Source organism: Eumetopias jubatus, unplaced genomic scaffold (assembly GCF_037043125.1).
Source record: "Eumetopias jubatus isolate StellerSeaLion01/CBP00866 unplaced genomic scaffold, mEumJub1_p1.0 scaffold_1, whole genome shotgun sequence".
Taxonomy (NCBI): Eukaryota; Metazoa; Chordata; class Mammalia; order Carnivora; family Otariidae; genus Eumetopias; species Eumetopias jubatus.
This window is the reverse complement of record NW_028274807.1, coordinates 213314098-213336143: the sequence shown is the minus strand read 5'-3', so window position 1 is coordinate 213336143 and position 22046 is coordinate 213314098. Positions and strand designations below refer to the sequence as shown.

Genomic DNA, 22046 nt, shown 5'->3' with positions numbered 1-22046 from the left:
TATGAACCATTAACAAAGATCGATAAATTTGGATACATCCCATTTTCCAACTGTTGTTGAAATAAAACACACGAGGAATAAAATGAAAACACAAGTCAGGTGAAAATTCTGTGATGTTCATATGTGATCTGGAATATATGAAAAGCTCTGAGAAATCAGTAAGAAAAAGGTAAATATCCTGATAGAACAGGCAATTCATAGAAGAGGAAATCCAAGTGGCCAACAGCTTTTGGCAAAGATGTTCAACAGAGGAATGCAGGTTAAACCACTTTACACCCTCCAAATAGGCAAAAATCAAATTGCCCATCAAAACCAAGGCCACACTTGTTTTGGGAAATAAAATTTTATTAGAACACAGTTACACCCACTCGTTTACATATTGCCTATGGCTGTTTTCACGCTACAGAGACAAAGTAGAGTAGACAAAACAGTGGCTGTCTGACCCACAAAGCCAAAAGTATTTACTCTCTGGTCTCATACAGGAAAATTTGTCAACCTCTGCTCTGGACCGATGCTTCTCAAACTTTAATGGGTCTCCTGGGGATTGCATTAAAATGCAGGTTTGATTCAGCTGTTCTGGGAGGAGCCTGAGAGTCTGCATTTCCAGCGGGCTCCCCGGTGTTGCTGGGCTGCTGGCCTGTGAACCATGATTTGAGTAGGTAGAAAGGATCCAGGTAACACAGAGGTCAGCCATGATGTGTCGTGAATCCTTGATAGACAAGACAGAGAAACGTGTCCTCATCAGCAGCTTCAACTCCTTTGATCTCTGCCCCCAGCAATCACCAACCAAGCGGGCAGAAACTTTCACTCAGTGTGTATTGTACACACTCTACGTGGGTCAGACATGCCTGAAGCAGGAAGGGAATTTCACACCTTCATAACCAAAAAGATCTCACTAGGTGTGAGATCTAGGGTGTTCTAAATGTTTATGCACGTTTCCCCTTGCAAACTTCAGTCTGGAGCACCATTTCTCTCATCCAGTTTCTGTGTGACACATAGTAGGAACTGAAAAATATATCTGTTGAAAAAATATGTATTTGATGAAGAAATGTTTCATATTCAGTTCCAAGAGTCATCATATATAAATAGCACTGACAAAAAAAAAAAAAAAAGGAGCCAGACCAGAACAAAGGAAAGAATTTTAAAGAATGAGAGGGTATTTCCCCTGAAGAGAGTACTACTCTGGAGCTGGGAACATGAGAGCTTTCTAAAAAGGCAAAAAGGGAGGGGAGTTAACATTTGTTGAACACTTGCTGTGTATAAAGTGCCATGCACACAATAAATGAGATCTAATCTTCTCAAATTATCTGAGGGGTGTGTGGTGGTCTCTACTTTGGAGAGGAAGAAACAGAGGCTTCTACCATGCCAGCTACCTCCGAGCAGAGGGAGGGAAGCGGGAGGGGGTTCTGAGAGGCCCCCTGTGGCTAGAACAAGATCAGAGTGGAAGTGTGCAGGAAGCAGGTTTTGACTCTAGAGAAGGAGTGGTGATGAGTTTTAGAGGAAGTGAGTTCTCCATCCCTAGAGGTATTCAAGTAGACTGGATGAGCACCCATCAAGAGACTCTGAGAGTCCCTTCTAATGTGGAAAGTCTATGATTTGCTTTAGGCAGATTCATTTCTGGGCTTTTCCAACCCAAGAGCGACCAGCCCCTGCTCTTGTGTCTACAGGATATGAGCGAGCTGGTCCAGACACCTCAGAGACCTCAGACACCTCAGACACCAACAAGGTGGCACTGTCAATAGCAAGCACCAAGCCACCCACATCTCCCAGCAGTGGGGTGCTACACAGCCACCCAACCTCCTTCTTCCCTCTCCCTTAAGCATTTTTTAATATCCCTCTGGTCAGAGCCAGAACTTCATTAAAGGCCTTTGTGCAGGATTAGCCACAGCTGTGTGGCACCTTTGTGTTGGAGGTCAGCTCCTCTGCACCCCCAGTCTCCACCCTCCCAGCTAGGGGCACTGGCTGGGGAGAAACAGGCCAGAGCCTCATCCTCCAGGAAGCCCTCCTTCCTCCCTCCCCAGGACACTCTTGGGAGACAGGAGTCTCTGAGCCAAAACCAAAGGCATTGGATATCTCCCACCTGCAATGGCCAAGCCTCCCCTGGCTACAGCTGTGATGAGCAGCATGGGAGGCCCGGCCGAGCCCTTGTTCTCTGCTCCTACTGGAAGGCCAAGCACTCAGAGCATGGGGGCGGGATGACCTTGCCCAGTCCCAGCCTGGAACCAGGACCAAGGAGTGAGCACGTAGAGAGGGCCCGGGCAGTGATATGTGGGTTCTCCATGCTGTCCAGTAGGAGCAGTGCTCCTGGCTGGCACACATTTGTGACTGCAATAAACCCAGAGTGACCAAGAATGGCCCAGCTTCAGGGGCTGCTGGGGGGTGTGCCTGAGGCCCAATAACCCAGCTGGCCGGGGCAGCCAGGGCTGAGAGACTGCATCAGCCCAGAGGAGTGCTCCCCCCTACCCAGTTCTCCCCGCAATCAAAGTTGGGGGCTTTTCATCCAGAATCTAATAAAAACTCTGATTTTTTTTTTCTAAAAAAGTGGTGCCTGAGTGAGAAACTGGGGAGGGAGGGTCTTTGATGAGCTCTGGGGCTCCAGGGTCCCTGGGGGGAGCTTCTCTGCAGCGGTCCCTTCTCCTGTCCACCCAGAGGTGTGTGTACTGGGGCTGAGACAGCCTCAGGGGCTGTGGGCAGCCAGAGAGAGAGAAGAAATGGACTCCCACCCCCATCCCACTCCCAATATTGCCGACCTGTTCCTGTGGTTCAAGACTCTGACCCAAGACACAGAGGAAGCCATCTGAACTGGGTGTGACGGGCTCCCAAATGAGGTGGTCAGCGAGCCCCCTAGGAGAGCCCAAGACACAAGGATTCATACACCCTGAGACACTGCTTCATCCTTCAGCAGGACCCTCCGTGTGTCTATCCCCAAACCCCCACCGCTACCTCCAGAATAGGACCTGCAAAGCCGGGAGAGTTTCCTCACACTTGTCACTAAGCTGAGCACCGAAGGAGGTCCAAAGATCATGAATGGCTGGGCAAGGGGGCAGGTAAATTGTGAAAGTCAATGGGTGAGAGAATGGATGGATGGATGGATGGATGAATCAATGACCGAACAAACAGATGAGCACATGAATGAGTGATTAAACGAATAAATGAAGGAAAGAAGGATAGATGGATGAAAGGGAGGAGGAAGGAGGGAGGGAAGGTGGAAGACAGGAAGGAAAAGAGGGAGGGAGGAGAAACGGACGACCCACAACACATATTTTAGGCAGGATGGGAACCGGGTACGATCCAAGGTGAAACCCCAGCCCCTCCACCCAGAGGCCTGGACACTGAGAAGTGGACCAAACCCCAGCCCCTCCTCCCAGAGGCCTGGACACTGAGAAGTGGACCCCTCCAAGGCCCTTGCCCAGCCGGGGAGCTGAGTCAGGGGCAAGCCACTCATCTCCCCCAGACATACCCATGCTCAGTCCCAGCACCGCCCTGGGGGCCCGGCCCTGCCCGGGGGAGGCCCTCAGAGGGGGCCCCGGCCATCCCCCCACCCTGGAGGTCCCCTGCCCGAGGCGTGGGACTTGACGCGCAGTTTGTGGGGCAGGGAGGGCTGAGTAAGACGCTCAAGATCATTCCCTGGGACAGGATAGGCCAACCCAGGAGGCAGCTCCACTGGATCAGCAGTGGGTGTCAGCAACGCATCTGAGGGCCCAGAAGCCTGGTAACCAGAGGCCATGGGTGACCACAGCCCCCAAAAGGGCCTGAGCTCTGGTCTGGTCCCCCCATGCCCATCCAGGAGGTGACAGCTGAAGAAGGCGGCTGGGAGGGCAGCCTGCAAGGCCATGTCCATTCTCTTGAGGTTGGGGGGAACAGGGTCCTGGGGGCGCCTGGGGGAAGCGGCCAGACCAGTCCACTTGTGAGCCGCCAGGCAGCCCCGGCATCCTGGAACCCCAGTGTCCAGAGCGCATGGCCTCAAAAGGCAGCCATGGGAGCCAGGGAGGGAGGGGAGTGGCTGGGCCCTAGGGCGGGGGTCTCCAGTCCAGGGGGGCTCCCACAGCAGTGCCTGCAGGGGCAGGGTCCGGGAGCCAGCAACGGAGGGCAAAAGGCCAAAGCGATGCCTGAGTGCCCACAGCTCAGCCCTGAGCAGAGCGTTCTCCTCCAGCAGCGTGGCCAGCCTGCCTTCAAGGGCTACGTCGTTGAGACGCCGCTTCTCCCGGGATCTCTTGGCCGCCTCGTTGTTCTTCCTCCGCTTCTCCCAGTAAACCGTGTCCTTCTTCTCTTCGGGCATGAACTCCCGCTGCCGCCGCACAACTGGGCCCCTGCCCCTCAGGGTCTTGCTGCGACCCTGAGATACCCCTGGGAGGCCCGAGAGACCCACGTCCATGGCTGCCTGGGGGTCCTGGGGAACAGGAAAGAAGTCTTGGACAGGAGGCAGGAGGCTGACCTGGATGACTGTCCCTCTGATTTATCCTGAGACCCCCCCGTCACTGATGGGGGAGGGCGCAGGTGGAGTGGGAGCCCCACCAGAAGCCGGGATGGAGGCAGAGGAGGATGTAGTGGAAAGAGAAGCTGGTGGGATGGTTTGGCGCCTGGCGGAGTAGCGGGGGAGGCTGCCAGAGAGGCCGCATGGCTGGAAAAGGCTGAAGAACAGACCACAATCTTTATGGAGAGCTAGTAGGGCACCCTATTCTCTCGGAGGAAGCAGGCTCCCTCCCCCAGAGTTCTTACCACTGAGAAGATCAGCTGACAAGCCAAGGGTTCAGTTCAATCTGAGTTCCGGGGTAAGATCCTTGGAGATTCAGAGGGAGATAGAAAGAAGGCTAAACCTGGAAAGAAAGAAAATGTGTCCATGGAGTTAAACTGAGCCAAGTTGGGGTCAGAAAATAAGCCACTATCCATCTGAACTGTGCTGAGGCTGTGCCCCAAGATCTCCTCAACATGTGGCCAGAATTTTGCATCTGCCCATCTGCCCATCCATCCTCCTACCCATATATTCATAGGGTGATCTATTCACCTGTCCACTCACTCAACTGTCCATTTGTTCATCCCTCTACCCACCTACTCAACCAACTCACCATCTATCCATTTACCCACTCAACTACCCATCCACCATCTTATTTGTCCATCCATCCACTCATTCAAACATCCGTCTATCCCCCATCCAATTATAGAGTCATCTATACATCTACTGCCCACATGCTCATCCATCTAACTGTCCAGTCACCGATGGATTCATTTTTTAAAATAATATTGTGCCTACAGGTAACAAATGAAGAAATAGACAAATCGGACTCCATAAAAAATCTTAAATTTTGTGCATCAAAAGATACTGCCCTTAAAGTAAGAAGATAACCCATAGAATGGGAGAAAATATTTGCAAATCATATCTGATAAGGGATTAATATCCCAGAACATACAGAGAACTCCTACAACTCAGCAACAACAACAAAAAAATGAACAACCCAGTTCCAAAATGGTCACAGAGCTGGAATAGGTCCATAAGCAGACAGGATGGTCAACATCACTGATCATTATGGAAATGCAAATCAAAACTACAATGAGATACCACCTCACACCCATTCAGATGGCTGCCATCAAAACAAGACAGAAAATAGCAGGTGTTGGCCGGGAAGTGAAGAAATCAGAACCCTCATGCACTATGGGTGGGAATGTAAAATGGTACAGCCATTGTGGAAAACAGTATGGTGGTTCCCCAAAAAATTAAAAATAGAATTCCCTATAATCCAGGAATTCCTTTTCTGGGTACATACCCAAGAGAATTGAAAGCAGGGTCTCAAAGAAATATTTGTCCACCTATGTTCATAGCAGCATTATCCATGATAGCCAAGAGCAGGAAGCAACCCAAGTATCCATTGGCAAATGAATAAATAAGCAAAATAGGGTCCAAACATACAATGGAATATGATTTAGCCTTAAAAAGGAAGGCTTATTATAATTATAATTATTATTAGGTTATGATGTATATTTTACCACAATAAAAGAAATTTTAATAATTATACTAATGTAACTTTACTGAGAGCCAGGCATCTTGCCGTTCATATATTCACTCATTGGTCTCACTCCCTCCACCCTCAACTTGTCCATTCCTTCAACTATCCAGTAAGTATCCCCACCCCGTGTCATCCAGCCTTTCACAAACCCATTCATTCATCTGTATATTCATCCATGGGTCCATCCATCTACCCAACCACCAAAAATCAACCCATGAGAATTTGCCACGTACCTAGTTTTGAAGAACCAGAACGTGAAGAACAGGGTGGGAAAAAGAATCAAAATCATAAGATTCCAAGCTCCTAGGGTTGGGAGCTGGAAAAGATGCCCAGGGTCCCAGGGATACTCCAAGAATGGGGAACACCTCCTTAACCTCAGCACAGTTTCTCATATTGGTTTTCCTGAAAATTCTAACGCAAGGTCTGGGTTCTATCAACCTCCTGAGTTCCCTGAACCTAGGATGTCCTTACCTTCCGTGACCCTGATACAAAACAGGTGGAGAGAAAGAGAGAAACCCCAGAGAAAAGGTTTTCTGCCTGAGAAGCAAGCATGGGGATTCTGCCCGAGAAGTCACAACGGGCTCCAAGAAAGAGTAGACATCAAGAGCTATCATCCTTGTTCAGAAAACCTATGGCTAACCTTCATGAGGGCAGGTATATGTCTTTGTCTACCACTGTATCTCTGGTGCCAAGTATTGTGCTTGTAGACACTAGGTGGTAAATAAACACTGTTGAGTGAATGATGAACGAACAAACAAATGAAAACAGAACTTTGTTCACAGAAAATATTCTCAAAAACTAATGATGTATTGTATGGTGACTAACATAATATAATAAAATTTTTTAAAAAAAGAAAATATTCGGCCCTCCCAAAATAAGATGAAAGCAGAGAGGGAGGCAAACCATAAGAGACTCTGAACTATAGGAAACAAACTGAGGGTTGCTTGAGGGGAGGTGGGTGGGGAGATGGGGTCACTGGGTGTTGGACATTAAGGAGGGCACTTGACATAATGAGCACTGGGTGTTATATGCAACTGAGGAATCACTAAATTCTACCTCTGAAATGAAAAAAAGAAAGAAGGAAAGGAAGGATGGAAGGAAGAAAGGAAGGGAAGGGAAGGGGAGGGGAGGGGAGGGGAGGGGAGGGGAGGGGAGGGGAGGGAAGGGAAGGGAAGGGAAGGAAGGGAATTTTTGGCCCTCCTTTTAACTGCCAATCGAAAACCATGAAGCCTACTTGCATTTCCCTTTTTGCTTTGGCCACCAAGAAACTTAGCACTCAGTTTCAAGATAAATTGTAATAACCTTCTTGATTGGGAAAGCAGTTTTTCTTCTCCAATGTTATTATTTGAATTTAGTCTTTTGCTCTGTGCTAAAAGCACTTGGCATTAGTGTCTATGACTGCATTAGATCATTCAGATCACGTATAAAAGCGGATCGAGGCATAAACCATCAAAAAACAACATTCCTCAGAAGTCTGACCATGAAACATAACAATAAAAAAATTTAAAAAAAAGAAGTCTGACCATGATTCTAAGTCCACATTTCCCAAAGAATGTTGTCCAGAACCCCAGTGCCAAGGGTGCTGCCAAAAGAAAAAAATATATACAATGCATTTGAGAAATACTGCGTATCTTATTCCCTATATAAGAATCATTAAAGGTTCTGAGAAGCCCTACAAAACACACACACACACACACACACACACACACACGCATTTAACCTTTGATTTAAAGGTTCTCATATTTTTTTGCCCACAAAATATTTACTTTACAGAATACCTTGGGATGCATATTTATTCATTTATTCATACAACACAGGGCCAGGTCCTACAGTGGTTACTGGGGCAATAGAGGAAAATCAAACAGCCTCCTGCCTTCACAAAGCCCACAGTCTCATGGTAAAGGTGGGTGGGATGACAATGGAAAATACAGGCTTAGAGAGGGTCTGTTATCTGCCCAAGTCACACAGTAAGTTAGTGGCAGAACAAGGATTTGAACCCAGTCTGTCTAATGTGTGGGTCCATTCTGCTTACAGCTCTAAGGGGCTGCTATGTCTGGCAATCATAGCTGGGCTTGGAGAAAAAAGCCTTGTGGGGCTCTGCAGTCACCTGAGTGGCCAAGAAATCCTAGTCACCAGATGGACTCCTGTGCCAGTGCTTCAGACCCGCTCTGAGAATTCCTGATTCCTGAGGGGACTCCAGCACCAAGACCCATGACCCCCTCTGAAACCCAACAGGCATCTGGGGCCACCCGCCCACCTGCTGGTGCTTGCTGCAGCGGGAGGCCACCCCACACTGGCCCACATCACATGGGCTAGAGAAGCATCTGCAGTCTGTGGACCCTGATCCACAGGAGCCAGGTGGGGAGCCCTGGTCTTGCACCTGCCTGCTGCTCACACCTGGGCTTTGCTCCTGGCAGCCAGACAAACCAACACATCTTTGTTCAGGAGGCCAAGTTCACTGACCCCTTCCAGACATCTGAGGCCATCACACCTTCTAGCAGGAGTGTATCGTCCTGCTTACAGAGAATAAAACTGAGGCTCAGGAGCTTACATGGCTGGCCTGGGGATACTCAGCAATTTCACAAATAAGGCTGACGTTCCCTCCCATCCTTTCCTCCCAGCACGGTGAGGGCCACCACCAACTCTAGACACCCCTGGCATCCTCCTCTCCCGGCCCCACTCACCCCACCTCCCACCAATGCCCCATCCACATGTGCACAAACCCCCTCCATGCTCCCCACAGCCCTGGCCACAGCTCAGGCATCTCCTAGCCCACCTGACCCCCACCCACCTCCACCATGGTCCCTCCAAATCCACCAGCAGCCCAGAGGAATCTTTTCAAAACCCTACTTATCCTCAGCTTGGAAGCCTCTGGGGTGTGCTTAAGAAAGTGCGAGTATCTTAGACTCCTGAAAACAGTGCTCACATGCACCTCAGTTCACCCCCTCTCCACCCCCGGGGTCAGGGAGTAAACGGAGGAAGACACTGCATGAATGTCTTTTGGAATGAACCGATGAATGTATGAGTGAGCGTTTGAATAAATGAATGAGTAAAATGCAAGTGAATGAATGAGTAAGCAGATGAAGTAATGCTCAAGGGTTAGAGGCCCTGAGAGTGGGGTACAGTAAGCCCGAATGAATCCTCTCTCCCCACTAAAGGGCTGGGCCTGAGCCTTCCACTGCCCAGACAGCTCATCTGAGCCCCAACCCAGACAAGCCCCTGAGACAGGCTCTCAGAGTCCCTTGTCCCACCAGTCACAGCATTCTCCTGCCACCCGACTGGCCCCATTCAGGGGGCCTCAGATGGTGTCCTGATCACCATTCCAACTTCAAGCATGCTGGCAAGAGCCTAGGAGTTGCCATGCACCAGCGTGGAGCACATCCCACGGCCCTGGGACCAGCATCCGAAGGCACCATCCTGGCTCGGGGAGAGAGGTCAGAAGAGAAGGGCAGGCTTAGAGACAACTCGAGCTAGAAAGGAAGGGGATGAAGCGCAGGGCTCCTCTAAGACCAAGTCAAAACCAGCAGATGGCCAAAGAAGACAGTAAAGACTGGCGGTCAGGTAGAGGGACAGGGGGCTCTTGCACCAAGCCAGTGAAGTAGATGAGGGCTAGTCTCACTGTGAAGCTCCCTTCCTGAGTACCCCCTCCCTGTGGCTTGGCCTGAGCCCCCCCTAACCACCACCCCCACCTCCACAGGAACCCAAAGGGAGATGGGGCAGTAGATAGCTCAGCTGCCTGAATTTATTTAGAGAAGATGCAGCAAGGGCTGGGCTGAGCCTTCCTGTGGTCGCCGAGGAAGCACTCAATGGAAAGCAGTAAGTCAGGGGCACTCCTGTGCAAAAGCCGGCAGCATCGGCAAATAAGGAAACAGGAAAAGGGTCTCCCCCAGAGACAGCCCCGGCCAGTTCCACCGCAGCCCCATCAGCACCACAGCCTCCCTGACCGGTGGTCACCAAAACTCTGCTTGGTTTTCTAGTGTGATGGGGAGCTCATTCACTGCAAGTCAAGCCACTGCCAGGCTGCGTGAGCTCTCACGATCAAGGTTTTCCAGGAATGGAGCTAATACCGACCTTCAGCAGAACTTTTCCAATTAGAATTCATCCTCTCTGCTCGTGAAAAACTCCTCCTTCCTTTGGCCCCTAAGTGCTCTGGGAATTTGATGGGTTGATGCTCACATCCCCTCAGCCCCTACTCCGATCTGCTTTCCTCAAAGGAAAGCAGCTATGCTTGTTGAGTACCTACTATGTGCTAGGCACTAACAGTGTCTCACTTTGCACTTACCACCACTCAGAGAACAAAGTTCAGTCACCACCCTCATTTGACAGATGAAAAGACGGAGGCTCTGAGAGGTCAAGTGACTGACCCACCTGAGTCAGCATGGCCAAGAATGCAGGTGCAACGAGCTCCAGAGCTCACACCTCTCTAACACACCAGGTTAAACCTTCCTGGCTTTCCCTACTCCTTCCACTGAAGACACAGTTTTGAGTTCATTTAGCACCTCTGACGGGTGGAGATCGGTGTCCACAGAGGGAAAAAGGATCTGGAAGCCACACAGCTAACAAGGGGACAGGGCTGAGATGAGCAGCCATGCTGCCGGGATGATGCAATGGATGGACAGAGTTAAGACCTTAAGCCTGCTTGAACTGGGTTCAAATCCTCCTTCCTAAATAAGTGTGTTTGGGCAGGTCACATCACCTCTATGAGCTTCCAATAACTCCTCTAAAATGAGGATAATAGTAGTACCTACTTCATTGGCTATGTAGAGAATAAATGAGATCCTGGGTGTTAAAAGCCGGTACATAGTAATAGTAAATGATCTACATGGCTACTTTTTATTTGTTGTTGGTGGTGGTAGTGGTGGTGGTATTAGAACCCTCTTCCACTAGGGATTCTGCTGAGCTGCTCCCATCATTATTTATGTTGAAAATACCTGTGAGAACCCTCAGAGACCACTCAACACACTGTATCAGTTTACGGATAACAAAACTGGACTTCCTTTCAACATGGCGGACCAAGTACACACTGAGACCTTCCCATTCCTCCCCAAACACTTAGAAATGACAGGAAAATACTAACTTGAATGAGGGACCAAAGAAGAAGTGCCCTATGACAAAGGTGTGCCCACCCATGTATGTACAGGGCCCCTAATATATGAGATCAAAAGCACACATTCTCAAGAGACTCTGACCAAGGAGAAATATCCTGAAGAGATGAGGAATTCATGAAGTTCCCACAAAGTCTCCAACTGGGAGAATTTACATCAGAGGAAACAGAGATCATTGGAGCAATCCGAAAGGAGTTTTGCAATGAATAGATTGAGGGACTCAAAAAGATAAAGGATGGAATAATAGCCATAAAACAAGAACAGGAGGTTATGAAACAAAAACAGGTAGATTTTTTTAAAAAGAACCAATCAGAGTTCAGATATGAAAAATACAGTTGCTAGAAAACGTAAGAAATGAGTTGCCAGGGCAACTGGGTGGCTCAGTCATTGGGCGTCTACCTTCGGCTCAGGTCGTGATCCCAGGGTCCTGGGATCGAGCCCCACAGTGGGCTCCCTGCTCGGCGGGAAGCCTGCTTCTCCCTCTCCCACTCCCCCTGCTTGTGTTCCCTCTCTTGCTGTGTCTCTCTCTGTCAAATAAATAAAATCTTTAAGAAAAAAATGAGTTGCCTACCAGAAGGGCAAAACAAGACCCAGAACTGGGAAGGATTTACCAAGGTTAAATGGGATTTCAGTGTCAGAGATGGACCCAGAACACAGAGCCCAGATTTTAGAAGACCAGAACTAAGGTCAAACTCAGGAGCTGAACCTTGGGGCCATTTGTGGAAACCCTCTTCAAGGGTGTCCTGTGATTCTTTCCCCCTCACTTTCTTGTTTTTTTTTTTTCTTTTTTTCCCCTGTATTTTAATGTCGCTGCTGAGCTGGACTCCATAGCTCCTCCCTAACAAAGAACAGAGCTTCCCTCCCCTGACTGGTCAGGTGGGACAATGGATATGGAGAAATGGCCAGCGTTCTCCTCCAAAATCAGAATTAAATTAAGCAGAATCTGAATGTTAAGGAAAGGAGCTGACTGAGTAAAACTGAGAGAAACAGCCAATACTGGCCACAGGATGCTGGATGGATGACTTAACATCTCTGAGCCTCAGATTCCTCAACTATAAAATGGGCTCAAGTGTCCATGTCACATGCAGATGTTTTGAGAATTAAAGAGAAAGTTGTACGTACAAGACACCTGGCATATCCAGGGGGTCTCACGTGGAACACCTCCCTGGAGCTCACCAACACTCTTTTTTAAGCCCATAGAAACCCCAGATGAGGACAAAACTACAGTCACTGGGCCACAGACAGAGGAGAGATATTTAAAACTTTGAAAGGAAAAAAAAAAGGTGAGAAAAAAAGATGAATCAAAGGAGAGAGTGTAGGCTGACTTACAAATCCCCCACCTACGTGGTCAGAGGACAGCCCACAAGCTTTCCCTTTGCTCCGTGCTACGAGGGGAACTAAAAATGACCACAAACTCTCCAGTGGGTGTAAGCCTTCTTAATACAGGCAGGAGATGACATTCGTGTGGCCAACGCACATCTGGAAAAACTGTTCACCCCACTTCCCTAACAAGAGAAATACTCATTTGTTTTCATCTCTGCAATGAAATACCAGTTTTTTTCTGGCTGAAACTGGCAAAGATTTCCAAACAATAAAACCCAGTGCTGGCAAGGATGTGGTGAGATGGGCACTTGCGTACCTAGAAGGCGAAGGTGTAAACTGCTTCCTGGCAAAGCTATTAAGCAATATGAAATAAAGTTGGACTCATACCCTGTTTGAGGAATGAGGATATCCCTTCTCTCCCACCTGGGTCACTATTCAAGCCATCTCCCTATTCTGGCCTCAGGAACCCCAGAATCCTTCCTCAAACACACATCCCAGCCACTTAGAACCTCTTTTATTTCCTAAAGAGGTGTTCTCTCACCTCCACATGCTGTCCCTTCTGTCTTAAACATTCTTCCTCTTCTTTCACCTCTTCCCCAGCCAAATCTTACTCATCTCAGGACTAAGTCTAGATGTTACCTCTTACAGCAAGCGCACCAAACTGACCACTCTCAGCTAGGCCAGGCGCCTCGTCTGGGCTTCCAGCATCCTGTGGTTTCCACCATCACCACGGTGATCACTCTGGGTCTGTGCCCTCCCCCGTCCACAGATCTCCAGAATAGGTACTTGATAAATAACAGGAGTGAAATATTTGAAAAAAGGGTGTGCTCTGTGTGGTCCCAGAAGTTTGAGCCAGGACCACAGATTAGGACACAGAGATGCAAGTTGGAGTCAGAGTCTGAAATTTTCTAGGGGCACCTGGGTGGCTTAGTTAGTTGGGTGTCCAACCCAAGTCATGATCTCGGGGTCATGAGATTGAGCTCCACATTAGTCTCCACACTGAGCATGGAGCCTGCTTAGGCTTTTCTCTCTCTCTCTCTCGCTCTCTCATCTTCCCCTGCACGCCCTACTCACGAGCTCTCTTGCTCTCTCTCTCTCTCAGAATAATAATAATAATAATAATAATAATGAATTTTCTAGAAATTCCAGCTCACTAACCCAGCAGAAGCTGCCTCCAGAGGTAATGAGCTGCCCATCACAGGAGGTGTGCAAGCAGGTGGTTGGAAACCACTTCTCTTGCTCTGACTTCTCCACTTCTGCCTGCCCAGACTCAGAGGCCCAGGGATGAAGAAGATGCCCTCCTCCCCAAGTTGTTCCACGTGGCTTTCCTCTGACCCAGAAGACTGCCCAGCGAGGTCTATGGACCCACAGAGGCTGTTCCCACGGAGCTGATACAGCCCAGCCCGTTCCTCAGAAAGGCCACAGAGTCCCAAGAGGCTACACTCTCACAGGGTTTGGGGAGCCTGATGGAGCCTTGGGGCCCTCTCACTCTGAGAAAACCTCTGCCTCATAAAAGTCCCAGTGAAACCAACCTCTAAAATCGAGAACCCTCTGTGGGAACTCAGATTTCAAGGGGAAAATGCAAGGCACTCTGGGACTGTGGCAGGCCCTACCCCTCCCCATGGCCCCCTCCCGGGCCCCATGGAGAGGAAGCCATTTGTACCTCTGTGCCCAACCCACAAGCCCAGCTAGAGTCCCAGATCCAGGACCAGACTGATAGGCAGGCAACAGGGTGTCTGCCGTCCGTGCTGTGATAATGACATACTGCATCACCTTAGACAGGGGCCAGCTGCTCTCCCAGCCTCCGTCTTTCCATTGTCAAGTGGGTACAAGATTGGTGCCTGGGTTGGTAAGGAACCCAGGTACGTGCTTAGTCCCAAAACATAGTAGGTGTTTTGTTCCTGAACTCCCTGAGCTTCAGGGAGGTCCCTGGGGCTCATGGGGTCTGATCCAATGGCAGGAGGGTGTCCCCCATGAGCATCAGCTCAATGGAAATCGACCTCCTGAAACTGACCAGGAACGAAATTCATCTCAGGGACTTTAAGTCCTCGGCTCCCGGCCACAAAGATCCCTCAGGCTCCACCTCCCCTTCCATGCAGCCCAAACCAAAACAACCCCCAAAATGAGAAGAGGCCCCCTAACCAGCCTGGGGTGGTGTCGCCAGGAAGGAGTGAGGACATCTGGCCCCAATCACCACCCAGACCCCAAGGGTAACAGTTCAGAGGTGCTCCCTGTCCAGCCAAGTCCAGGACCCAGACAGCCCCTGCTCCCAGTCAGGCCCTGGGTCTCTCTTCTGGGCACCTGAATCCCCAAATCCCCCCCAAAGGTATCTGGACACCATCCACCCACACATCTCATCAATCCTGCTCCAAGCCTCATGGCTGTGACTCCTTGCACTCACTCCACTCCAGCCACACAGGGTCTTCTCTCCGCGCTCCCAGCACTCCAGGCATGGCCCTGCCTCCCGGCCTTTGCACATGCTGTTCCCACCTCCTGGAATGCTGTTCCTCCAGATACTCCCATACAGTCACTCCCTCACCATCTCCAGGTCTCTCCTCCTCAGCAAGATCTGTCCTGACCCTTAGGCTAAATCACCACACACACACACACACACACACACACACACACCTTCATTGTCTCTCCTTATCCTGCTTAGAGTTTATTCAGGGCACTTACCACTCCCTTACTTTTTAGTTACTGACTGATTTGCTTAATGTCCATCTCTGCCACTGGAACGCTAGCCCCTGAGGGCAGGGACAGCCCCTCTCTGTGTCCCGGTGCCTAGAACAGCACCCAGCACACAGCAGGTGCTTAATAGCTATTTGTTGAGTGAATGAATGAATGTGAACGATGTCAATTCTCACAACTTCCCTGAAAGGCAGGTTTACCCCCTTTTGCCACAGAGGTTCAGGGAGGTCACACAGCTGACCACACAGCTGGTCACAGGTGGGCTTGGAACCTGGGCAGCTGTACCCCAGAGCCTGCCCTCTGGAGACCCGACATATAGCCAGAGGTGTAGCATGTCCCAAAGGCACCTTGACACCAGGACGCAGTTCCTGGCTCCAGGGCCTTAGGCTCCTTTCTGTGAAATGGGCCCAGGGCACTGAGAAAGAGCTTCTGGCTCTGGGGAGCTCTGCCCTCCACCCTAGGAGTGACTGTCCTGGAATACACCATGGTTCCCGGAGACACGCAGGGCCTGGACACCCACTGGCCTCATCCAAGCCCCTTCTGGGTGCCCAGCTCTGCCTGTGCTAAGCACATTACAGACACTATCTGCCAGAGGGATCTTTCACCACACAGATTATGCCGCTTTCCAGCCCAAAACCCTCAGCCGATCAAGACCACCTTCCTTTGCCCAACCCATGGAGCCCCTGCACAGTCCACGAGGGGCTGGCCCCCTCTGTGCTCCAGCCACTGGGACTCACCACAGGACCCTTGTACCTACAGTCTTGCTGTTTGGACCGTCTTCCTCCCCTCCCCTGGGTTCCTAATTCTCATCCTCTGATTGTAAATTCTCCGAGAAGCCCTCCTGAACTTCCCAGGTGCCCCTACTCTGCGCCTACTGAACATCAGGTGTTTCAACTTCTTAGCATTTATTATCCAAGTAATTTTACATTCATTTGTGTAACTTACTAACATCTCTCTTTCTTCAATGAGGCCAAGACCTGTGTTTCTCCTCCCAGTATATCCCCGCTCCAGGGCCTGGCATGTAGTAGATGCTCAATAAATACTTGAATGAATGATTGTGCTGGATCCCACATCACAGGTGAGGAGACTGAGGCTAGCTCCCGACCCCTCCTCTGCACAGCCTGCCCCCCCACCTCCCCCAGGCAGCCTCCTACCTCACCTCCAGCTCTAGGGCAGTGGTTCGGACGTTTGTCAATATTTGGGGACACACTGGTTGTCATGACAAGGGGAGAGGGTTACTGGCATCTAGGGGGTAGATCCCAGGGATACTGCTCAACACCATCCAGTGTCCAGGACAAAGGGTTATCCAGGGTGTAGTGGAGAAATCCTTCTTTAGGAGAAGTGCCCACATCCTAGCCTGACTGATAAAGACCGGCTAGGCCTGGGTCATGCAGTCAGAATGAGTGGGAGCTGTGACGAGATCACAGGATAAATTTCACCTGGACCCAGCTGCCCCTGTTTCAGCTGTTTTTTTTTTAATAAGGCACCATCAAAAGACACGAATCACAGAGCAAAAAAGCAACTGACAGAATGGAAGAAAATATCTGCAAATCATAGATCTGATAAGGGATTAATATCCAGAATACATAGAGAATACCTACAACTCAGCAATAATGACCAAAAAAAAAAAAAAACTCAATTAAAAATTGAGCAAAGGGCTTAAACAGACATGTCTCCAAAGAAGATATCTGATTGGCCAATAAGCTCATGACAAGAGGTTCAATATCACTCAGCATTCCAGAGGACCAGTCCATGCTCCAGACATGGCCACTTGCACAGTGTTTCCTTCTTTTTTTCCAGTTTTTTTTACTTTAGTAAAATACACATAAAATTGCCATCCTAACCATTTTTAGTAATATAGCTCAGTGATATTAAATACATCCATAATGTTGTGCAACTGTCACCAGCATCCGTCTCCAGAACAGTGCAGGTTTGGACTGCGTGGGTCCACTCACACACGGGTTCCTTCATAAACACCCTCCAGGCCTGTCAATGCACTTTCTCTTCCTTATGATTTCCTTAACAACACTGTCTTCTCTCTGGCTGACCTCACTGTAAGAACACAGCGATCCGTGTAACACACAACATAGGCATTTATCAACTGTTCTCATCATCACGAAGGCGGCTGGTCAACAGCAGGCTGATGGTAGGTTTTGGAGAGTCAAATGTGGTATGTGGATTTCTGACTCGCAGGGGCTGACACCCCAATTCCCGTGTTCAAGTGTCAATGGTACAATGAGATACAGCCTCAGGCACATGGGGATGCTATCAAAAAAAGAAAAACAAAGCAAAAACAAAAACAAAACAAGACCAGAAAATCACCAGTGCTGGCAAGCATGTGGTGAAACTAGAAACTTCACGCACTGTTGGCCGGAATATAAAATGGCAGAGTCCTTCACTGTGGAAAACAGTATGGGGGTTCCTCAAAAACTTAAAAATGGAACTCCCATATGATCCAGCAGTTCCATTTGTGGGTCTACACCTAAGAGAACAGAAAGCAGGGACTCAAAGAGGTGTGGGCACACCCATGTCCACAGCAGCATGATTCACAGTAGCTAAAACGTGGAAGCAGCCCCCGTGTCCATAGACACATGAATGGATCGACATGACGTGGCCCATCGACACAATGGAATATTCAGCCTAAAAAGGAAGGCCGTTCTGACACCTGCTACAACACGGATGGGCCTTGTGGACATTTTGCTCAGTGAAAAAAGCCAGTTGCAAAAAGACAAATACTGTATAAATCCACTGATACAGGGTTCCCAGAGTAGTCAGAGACACAGACAGAAGGTAGATGGTGGGTGCCAGGGGCTGGAGGGTGGGGCAGGGGGAGAGGGGAGTTAGTATTTAATGGGGACAGAGATTCAGTTTGGAAAGATGAGAAAGTTCTGGAGGCGGATGCTGGTGACAGTTGCACAACATTTTGGATGTATTTAATACCATTGAGCTGTATTACTAAAAATGGTTAGGATGGCAATTTTATGTTATGTGTATTTTACCAAAGTAAAAAAAAAAATTGGAAAAAAAGAAGGAAACACTGTGCAAGTGGCCATGTCCGGAGCGTGGACTGGCATGTCTGCAGAACTCCAGACACGTCAAGCCCTCCAGGGCTCCCACCTCCCATAGGGTAAAAGCCCAAGTCCTCCCTGAGGCCCAAAAGGTCCTGCACAACCTGTCGCATTCCCTCCCTACCCTCCCAACTCCCCGCCCCCGCCCCCCCTTCACTCCACTTGGGCCACAAGGGCCTCCTTACTGTTCCTCCAACACGCTGGCCCAGTCCTGTCCCAGGGCCTTTGCACAAGCATGCCCTCCCATTTCAATACCTGCATGGCCGATCCCCTCTCTCAATGCCCATGACCCTCTATGCACGACAGAGTTCTTGCCCCAGCCAAACCCTTCTATGTCAGACTTGAAGTTTGGGGAGCAAGGCCTGACCTAGATAGTGGGTGGTCTCTGAGACACAAACATCCAGATGGTTTGCACCAAGTGAACCAGTGATTTCCACCCTCAGGGCCAATCACAGATGGGTGTGGGCTGTCTCACCTGCTCTTCCCATCTGAGCAGGGCCCAGAGGCCCCAGGCACCTGCTGCCACCAGATGGTGGGCACAAAGCAATTGTTCAATAAACAAGTGGGTAAAAGTGCATTGTGGAGGGACAGAGAAGAGAGAGAGAGGAAGAGAAAGAGATACAGAAAGAAACAGAAAAGACAGGGAGAGCAGACAGAGAAGGAGAGAGGGAGGCCAGCAAAGAGAGGTAGAGAGCAGATGGCTGCTAACCCACGAATGGCACACAACACACCCAGCAAACAATAGCCAGAGGTCTGTAACCACTAAGTGTCTGCAACAAACGCTCGTTCCCGTCCTCAGGCCCACTGGGACCTCACAGCACTTACACTAGACCCCAACACCCCCCAGTCTTTACCACCAGTGCATCCCCACAACAGTCAGACCCTGAGGACAAACACGCACAGGTCTGCACGGCAGACCACCACATCCTGGAACACCGCGGGCCCCCCGTCAAGTGACAAACCCGACCCTCCCCTTCAGCCAGACCCCTAGACAACTACACCACAGCAGACCCTCCCAGGTCCCCACGCACCCCCTTCTGAGACCTCGGCCTTCCACCCAGAGCCCCCCCCAACACACACACAACAATGGGTGGAGTCACCCATAACGACCAGCACTATCAGGTCCTTTTCGGGGTTGCATGAAGTCTGCGCTTTTTCACCCCTAAGTGCTGACCAGGCGACAGCAGCTGTCCTCAGCCTCCTGACGTAGGGGCCAGGGGCCAGGTATGGGGGCAACACCCAGAGAAGAAGCAGGGAGGAGGGCGGGAGCAAGGAGCCCGAGAGAAGGGAGCAGAGGTGGGGTGCACAGGGAAGGTGGGCTTTGGAGGCAGTGGGCTGCAGAGAGAAGGCAGTTGCTGGAGGGCCCCCCAAAATAGATGCAGGCATTGGGGGCTGAAGCCAGATGCTCCCACCCGTGGCTGTGTGAAGCCTGGCCCTGGCCACCTCCCCGCCGGCCAGCCCTTCCTGTCCTGTCCCCAGGGCCACTCCAGGTCTCCCTCAGGGCAGCGGGGTCCAAGGAGACAGAGCCCAAGAGGGGAGAGGACAGGCCCCTCCAAGTCACAAAGAGGCCTGTTCTCCCTCGCCCAGCCTGGAGCGGGGCTTGGATGAGGCCACAGAGATGTGACAGACAGAGACAAAGAGACACACAGGTAGGGAGACACATAGAGAGAATCCCAAAGAGGGCCAGAGACCCCAAGACATAGGGAGACACAGAGAGAGAGAGATGGGGCAGGAAAGCTGGAGGGAGCAGAAAAGACTCAGAGACAGTATTAGAGGGACGGAGACGGGTGGGGGAGGGGGCGGAGATCTGGGGGAGGGTCCCCGAGGTTCCCCCCAGAACCCTGGATGTCGGGCAGCCCACGCGGGCCTCTACCTGCACAGGGGGCTCACTTCCCAGGTCGCTGTTTCCCCAGCAAGTCCTGTGTGAGCCACGAGCCATGCCACATCAGCTGCGCGGGGCCTCCAAACTCCCTGCGGTGGAGGGAGTCACCAGCGCTTCCGTAAAGGTGACACCTCAGCCCCCAGCCTGTAGCTCGTGGCTTTCCCTGCAGCGCTGCCCCCCCCTCAACCTGTTGTCTGCCCAGGGAGCAGGTGCTGTGGGCTGGCTCCAACTCAGGGGGGTCACTGGGGTGCAAACAGCCCCACCAGGAGAGCACAAAGGGAGGGGGACCTGCTGGTCTCACCACTGGGGGCCCAGCAAGGGGGGTAGTCTGGATGGCCAATGCTAGAGCATCTCATTCCACCCCCACTGAAATCCTTCTAGAAAGATCAGAGGAGCAGAAGGAAGGGTCCCTTTCTCTCCTTCCATGTGAGGATGCTCTCCTGCTCAAACACCCTCTGTGGCTCCTCGTTGCCTTTCAGATTTTCTAATTCCTTGCCCCGGACATATCCTCTGGCCCAGTCTACCCAGCAGAGGAAACAAGCACAGAGCATTTTGGAATGTGCCCCCATGGGAGAGTGAGGCCCAGTCTTTAACTTCAGTATGAGTTTTCTGAATGGACATCAGTAAATGGGGATGGAAGGTTTTCCAGGCAGAGGGAACAGCACATGCAAAGGCTCAGAGGTAAGGACAGCATGGATACGTTTGGAAGGATCCTGGGAGAGAGAGACGGTCAGAGCTGCTTGGAGGAAAGCCCTGAGTCATGGCGCCTGGACGTGAACAGACTGCAGAGGTAGGGCGGGGGGCTGGAGGTGAGGAGGAGTCCGAGGCACGCCCCACGTGCTGTGCACCCCCCAGCACCTCACCTCCTCCCCGCTGGATTTGAGGAAGAGCGGGCCTTGATTTGGGAACAGCGGCACCTCGTGGGCACGATGTGGAACTGCACCCTCCTTCGTGGATTCATTCTGCAGACGTTAACGGCAAGCTCAGCCCCGTTCCCGGTGTATTTGACACCCGGCTGGGGTCATCTTTTAATTCCCCCTTCCTATAAAATAAATTCACCTTCAGCAAAAATCATGAAATGAAAAAATTATAATAGCCCCAAAATAAGTACAGATGGTGAAAATTTAATTAATGCCAGATAGAAAAATACTTTGTGTAAATAGTGGCCAGTAACTAAGTGAATTTTAATAAAACTGCAAACAGAAGAGTTTGGGAAGCCACTAAGTCATACCACTGATGTACCATTTTACTTTCTTGATTCATTCATTAATGTTAAAACAAAGAATAATTTTTTTAAAGATTTTATTTATTTATTTGACAAGCAGGAGGAGTGGGAGAGGGAGAAGCAGGCTTCCCGCTGAGCAGGGAGCCCGATGCGGGGCTCGATCCCAGGACCCTGGGATCATGACCTGAGCCGAAGGCAGACGCTTAACGACTGAGCCACCCAGGCGCCCCAAAGAATAATTTTTTAAAAAATAAGTTTTCTACACTTCAAATACCTTACAATTTTGCCAATTACACCTCAACAAAGCAGAAAATTTAAAGAAATAAAAAGAATTAATTTCCCTTTTTAAGATATCAAACTCAGCACTATAGTTCATGTATGAAATAATATTTACACTTACTTGCCAATGAAAAATATTGTGTCTCATGATTTGCAATCCTTCATGTTTTAATAAACACAAATAAAATCTCCAAGTGGTCACAGAAAAGTACAAAATGATAATTATTACTATTAATGTTATTACTATTATGTGCTGCCTGCATGATTACTAAGTGTTCTGCACTGTTCTAATCACTTTACATATAGTAACCTTTATTCCTCACCCAAACCTGTGAGGCAGGTACTATTATTACCCCAACTTACAGAGGAGGAAACTGAGGTACAGGGGGATCAAGGTAATGGCTCAAGGTCACACAACAAGGAAGGGATGGACCGAGATATGAGCCTACAGGGCATGTGTTTTTGACGTCTGGG

General features: G+C 50.1%; 1 protein-coding gene across 2 annotated transcripts; it reads right to left on the bottom strand.

Moving 5' to 3' along the window:
• Nucleotides 1-337: 337 nt before the first annotated feature.
• Nucleotides 338-20959, bottom strand: NFILZ (NFIL3 like basic leucine zipper). 2 transcript variants are annotated; one of them, XM_028093181.2, is made up of 3 exons: nucleotides 20932-20959; nucleotides 4720-4817; nucleotides 338-4390 (listed from the first exon to the last, which is right to left on the bottom strand). In XM_028093181.2, the coding sequence occupies exon 3, from the start codon at nucleotides 4373-4375 to the stop codon at nucleotides 3515-3517; it is 861 nt and encodes a 286-aa protein (XP_027948982.1). In that variant the 5' UTR covers nucleotides 4376-4390; nucleotides 4720-4817; nucleotides 20932-20959; the 3' UTR covers nucleotides 338-3514. The 2 variants fall into 2 exon arrangements, with proteins under 2 accessions (XP_027948982.1, XP_027948981.1); XM_028093180.2 differs by lacking the exon at nucleotides 20932-20959 and adding an exon at nucleotides 20060-20128.
• Between the last annotated feature and the right edge of the window lie 1087 nt (nucleotides 20960-22046).